Here is a 5,974-nt window from a genome sequence, read left to right as displayed (position 1 = left end):
TAGTCAATGAACTAGACCTAAAACTGAATGAGAAGCAATAAGCAGGGTGGACTGCATTTGAAAAACTGTGCAGTGCTACCTCAAGTTACCCCCCAGAACAAAGGCCTATCTTTTTGAAGATTAATATTCTTTCAGCAATGCTTTATGACTTCAAGCATCAAACATAACAATCTCTAAGAATTAAATTAAAGTTACAGAGTACGCAGCAGGCAATGTAGAGACATAGGGAGGGGAGGAAGTGGTGTAAAATAGAATGTAGCGTGAAATTAATGGGCAGACAGCCTGTGTGCTCCACCGGTACCCTCACAATGTCAAGAAATCTAGAGGAAAGCCTCCAGCAGGTAAGAACTAAGATTTGAATCCTCAGGTCCCAAGTTCAAATACGGTAATTCTCCCACTATGCTGCCACTTCCCTGACACCATATTCCCTTTGCCCTGACTTGAGTCGTCAGTACCCTTGACTTGATAAGTATACTTCCAATGATGGACTGCCATGAATCCTTCCAGATAATAATCAAGACTTCAGAACAATCAAAAGATTTCAATAAGCCATGTCTCTGAGCAAGTCACTTCAGTTTTCTCATTTCTAAAATAAAGAGAAGGGACTAAGGTTTCTTCCAGCTATAAATAATATGATACAGAAAGGCAAGAGATGACTATTGCAGATGCATTATAGATGGGTTGCCATGTATATGTATATAAATAAGAAACTGTAACATAACGAACATCCATCTAATATATGTACATATGCATATATGTATATATATATGTATACATATACATATACAACTGGGGAAAGGGGTCACTTATCATTGGGAACTGACCTAGCAATATATTTGACATAATTTGGAAGCTGTTGGCCATTCTATCCTAACCCATTCCACCAAAATGTAAGCACACATCCCTGCATCGTGCACACTGCTTTGTGTAAGAAGCTTTCACATTCTTCAATCCATGACATACTAAAGGCATTCAATAAATACTTAAATGCTTCAATACTTTCTAACAAAGGATGGATCTCTCATCAATGTGTGTATTCCCATTGTTGGACATTGCAACTCATTTATGCATCCTGTGTGACTTTTGCCCATGTTCTCCCATAAACCCTAACCCTACTTATTACTTATGTGATCTTAAGCAAGTTAATCTCTCTGGGTCTCATTTTCCTCATCTGTAAAATAAGGAGAACAAACTAGATGTCTAAACCCCATGAACCATGCTCTCCTGATTTCAAAGGAAAAAATCTGAGCCCTTGGAAGGAATCTCAAGTGCACTAGAAATTCAGAGAAGGGTTATTGCCATGTTAATGGACTTCTTGGAACATTTAGTTTCTTTGTATTGTTTTTATGGATCCCAGTATAGCATGTGGGTAAGCATTAGAGAAATATGGTATATTTTTCTCCTTCAGATGTAGTCTTCTATCACTTTCTTCATCACGTGACTGACTTGAACAGGAACCAAATTATGATAGTGTTTGACATGCTGGATTGGAATGCCACAGGAGAGATTGGCTTTGATGAGTTCTACATGCTCGTTTGTGTCCTACTGTCACATGAGGTAAGTAAAAATCATTTTGATTATAGATACCAAAGCATCTACCACAATTTACCACATCTATCACTGTTTTGCTAAGGCACTGCTGAATATAGGCTCCAACAAAATTTACCTTCCATTGATCATGCTTTTAAAAGAAGATTAAAGGGAATAGTCTTGGCCCCTATATGATTAATTTAAATGTTTCTGAATAGATTTGGACCCCTCGTACAATCAAGAAAGGCTAAAGAAACTTCATCCCCTTCAAACCCTCCCTGCCGTCTTGGGAATGACAGATCAATGGAAATATCAAGTTCCTTCCTGAATTAATGTTTAGAAGGCACTCACTAACCTGATGTACCTACTTGAGATTTATATCTACCTTTCTCTAAACAGAATCACTTGGAAGAGCGGTTTCTCTATCGACATTCCCGGCCTGTGTTTGAGCTGCTTGACAGAGATGGGGCACTTAGGGTTAGGTTAAGGCAGTTTGAAGCCTTCCGATTCCTCTTTAATTTCAGAAACCAGGAAATGAAACAGATCTTCAAGAACTTTGATGTTACAGGTGATGAGGTGAGTTCACAAATTCCAAAGACAGGACACAATACTCCCTCCTCCTAAAGGAATGCCCCATATAGCTTCTAACAATCCAAGTTCCAGTTTGGTATATTCCAGGTGGAAAAGATATCCAAAAAGAAGTGTTCAGCACTATGGAGGATGCAGAAAAGTAATGAAATTGTCCATTCCACAGAGGAATTCATAACCTAATTAAGGAGAGACTAACACACAAGACCTTGGGCAAGTCACTTAATCATTCAGGGCTTCACTTTCTTCATTTACAAAATGAGAGAGTTGGAGTAGATGACCTCTAAGGTCCCTTCCAGCTCTACAATTGTGAATCCAAGAATTAGTACCACACAGTTTAGCTTTTGTTGTCTAACTATATGCGTAACAGAATTCAAAAAAGGTAAGGCACTGGAATGTTCTGGAACAGTCCAAAAATAGGGAAAGCTTCACAAAGAAACAGGAAATTAAGCTGAGTCTTGGACAGGTAGAAAAGAAGGCATTCTGAAATGAGAAAAGACTAAACAAAGATATAGAGACAGGATCATGTTTAGGAGACAATTTGATCACCTAATATAAGTATTAGAAGGTAACACTACAGGCATGGACCACACTGTAGAGGGTATTAAGTGCCATACAGAAATCGAGACTTGGTATTTCCAAATGTGCGTATGATAAAGAAGCCCTCTTCCTGTCCCACCCTCTCCACCCCCAGAAAGAAAAGAAGAAATAAGCAGCAAGTTTCTACTGTGCTAAGTGCTTTACAAGTATCTCATTTGATCCTCACAACCACCTGGGAAGGCAGGTGCTATTGTTATCCCCATTTTACAGATGGGGAAACTGAGGCAAACAGCAGTTAAATGACTTGCCCAGGGTCACACAGCTAGAAGTATGAGGTCACATTTGAATTCAGGTTTTCTGATTCCAGTCCCAGTTCTCTATCTACACTGCCACCTAGCTGACAAGCTCCCTATGGTTCTAAGCAACAGAAAAGAAGTCTCTGTTGCAGTGGCCAGTGGAAAGAAACTGCTGGCTAGGGCTTTGTGAAGCACATGTAGGAGCAGTGAAATACTGAAGCACCCATTCTAATCTACAGAGAGAGGTAGAGAGTAGGACTAGGATTCTTCCTCTGGTCCTCATGTCACATATTGAGGTTTCCCAGTTCCTATTTTAGGTTCTGTTTGAAGAGTTGCAGGATTGTTATGAGAAATAACTACCATCCCCTGCCTTTTTTAAAGTGTAATATTTAATTTTCCTAAATTACCGTCTTGTTTTTCTCAAACATTAGCGTCTTAATTACAAAGAGTTCAAGTTGTTCACTATCTTCTGCCTTGACAAACATCAGGAGAGGCAGAAATCAGAGAGAAGTAAACATCTGCTCCTGAAACAGCAAAGTCTCTTTGAAAGCTGGAGAAAGCAACACAGAAGTCAGAAATAAAGTTTTATTATTAAAATAAATTTGAATCTACAAAGTAGAAAATTTAGAATCCATTTCTGCCATGAGAGATTACAGGGAGGGGGAGTGTCAGATTTGCATGCAAGTAATCAATAGGTATGTTCATAAAGTTTTGGACTGTTTGTGACTAGAGCAATGTAACTCTCAGGTGTTACTCAAGATGGTACAATACTGATTACAATATCATCAGTTTTTCTCATTGGACATGCCCCAGTTCCCTAATGCTCAGTAACCTAATCAAACCCCATCCTCATCTGGGACTGAAGACTGCCCTGTGCAACATCTTCTATAGAAGATAGAGTATTGGAATAGAAGTGATATGTGATAATGACTACAAAGTTAGGGTAGTAGCAGATTGCAGAGGGCCTTGAATGCCAGTTTTAATTTATAAGTTTGTGATCTATAACTGAGGATAGGGTAAGAACTTAGTGGGAAAAGGCCCCCCCTCCTCTGCTTTTTTTTCCAGTGAGAATCCATATAACAACAATAATACATCCCATAACTGAAGCACAAGGGTGCAATGGGAAAAGCCCTGAATTAGGTGCCTCTGTTCACATTCCACCTTTGACACTTTACTTTTGTGACCCTGGGCAAATTATTTAACTTCTCTGGACCTCAGTTTCTTCATCTGCAAATTTAGGCCCTGGGCAAAATGTTCCTGGTTTACTACTGGTCAAGGGACTACTTCCACCTTAATTACAAAGATTTGAAGATTACAGTCTCCTCAGCATCTACTTCACTCCTTGAGAAACCTGTCAGGTGTATACAGAAGAAATCCCCTTACTTTTCTTGCCCTATTCACTCATTTGTACTCAGCTGTTTTCTTAAATGGCTATATGGACACAGCTAAGCTACCTATTCCAGGACATGGACCTAGGGGTTCATGGTTAATCTTTTTTTTTTAACCTATTTTTCTGTTTCCATCTAAAAGACAAAAAGCCATATTTTTTTTGGTATTGGAAGAGCGCAGAAAGATGACATCATATGAATTTCATTTTGTTTCACATCTGCTCACCCTGCCTGATCTTGGAGGAACATCACACAGGGATGTTTCTAGCCATGAAGCTGTAATCACTGGCTAGTGATGTTCTTTTATTAAAAAATTTCAAGCTCTTTTAAAAGGAAGGTTTTAGGCGATTTAAAGGATTTTCATTATGGAATAAGGAAGAATTAATTTTCCTTCTCCACACACCTATATTAATATAGCACTTCTCTGGTACCTTTTAAATCATGATTTCTACTCATCACTGTAACATTTTTCACTAATATATGAATTGACATTTCATTGACTTAGAAATTGCTTCTGTACCAACATTTACCACCTTCTTCAAGATGAATTTGGGGAAGAAGTCAGGGTTTAGGGAAGTTCATTCCCATATCCTCTTCATTCCATTCCATTAGAGCACTGTTCTAATGATTGATCACCTAGACTCCCATAATGCCTGACTAAAAACCATGGGGTGACTTGTGCACTTTGCCTTATTATATATGTAGATACCTCTGTGTTAAACAAACATGTAAATCTCAATCCTGAATATCCTTTTTGTGAAATACAGAGCTGATCTTTTACTAATACTTTTCCCTTAACTTCATTAAATAAAACCTGGAAATAGATCATCCTCTCACCTAAAATTAATTGCCAATCATGTAGTTTAGCATTTGGCTAAGTGAGTAGACCAATTAATAAAAGTTCAAATACCCAAATGGAGTCACAAAGTCAGACATGACTAAACAATAACATATATGTCTGTATGCATGTGTATACACACACATATATATCCAAACATTTCTCACTGTAGCAAACTACAAAAATGCATCTCTCACCAAAAAGCATAATCTTCTTAGTTTGAACTAAGGTTGAGAAACTGTATTTGAGAAGGTGGTTAAAGAGAAACCCTTACCAGGTACTTACCAGTAAGACTGTTTCTCTGAAGATATACTGAACCTAGCAATGCAGGAGTCTTCAAAAGGCTTTTAACCTTTAGAATAAGACTATTAGAGCCGGAACAGACCTTAGAGATTAGTTAACTAGTTTAACTAACCTCTCATTTTACAGAGATGGCAACTGGACCTAGAGAAGTTTAGTTTACTAAATGTTTGTTGAGTTAAATGATGTGCCCAAGATGACTCAGCCAAGTGAATGCATCAGAACTAGAATACTGTTGTATTTTTCCTTGGTCAGACCATAGTTGGAGTACTGTATTCACTGCTGGATACATTTTAGGAAGGACATTCACAAGGTACGACACAGCATAAGCAGCAATTCTGGCCCCTATGTCAAGCCACACTGAACAAATCTTCAAATCAGTGACAGGTGAGGAGACTACAATAGAGACTTCAGACAGGAGAAGATACCTCAAAACACTAGAAAGCTATTGCAGGTCAAAAAAAAAAAAAAAAAAAAAAAACCAATTCGGGAAG

The 5,974-nt window shown here is 38.2% G+C and overlaps 1 protein-coding gene across 1 annotated transcript in view; it reads left to right on the top strand.

Annotated features, from left to right (window-relative positions):
- The window catches only part of EFCAB9 (EF-hand calcium binding domain 9), a 5,404-nt gene extending 1,869 nt beyond the window's left edge, over positions 1-3,535 (top strand). The window contains exons 2-4 of the mRNA XM_027842025.1: positions 1,409-1,557; positions 1,930-2,106; positions 3,386-3,535. Of these exons, the coding sequence (XP_027697826.1) occupies positions 1,409-1,557; positions 1,930-2,106; positions 3,386-3,535 (476 nt within the window). The remainder of the gene's footprint in view (positions 1-1,408; positions 1,558-1,929; positions 2,107-3,385) is intronic.
- The last annotated feature ends 2,439 nt before the right edge of the window (positions 3,536-5,974 follow it).

The sequence above is a fragment of the Vombatus ursinus genome, unplaced genomic scaffold, assembly GCF_900497805.2.
Source record: "Vombatus ursinus unplaced genomic scaffold, bare-nosed wombat genome assembly UNPS02014863.1, whole genome shotgun sequence".
NCBI lineage: Eukaryota > Metazoa > Chordata > Mammalia > Diprotodontia > Vombatidae > Vombatus > Vombatus ursinus.
The sequence above is the reverse complement of the archived record's forward strand: the minus strand, read 5'-3'. Positions and strand labels throughout refer to the sequence as shown.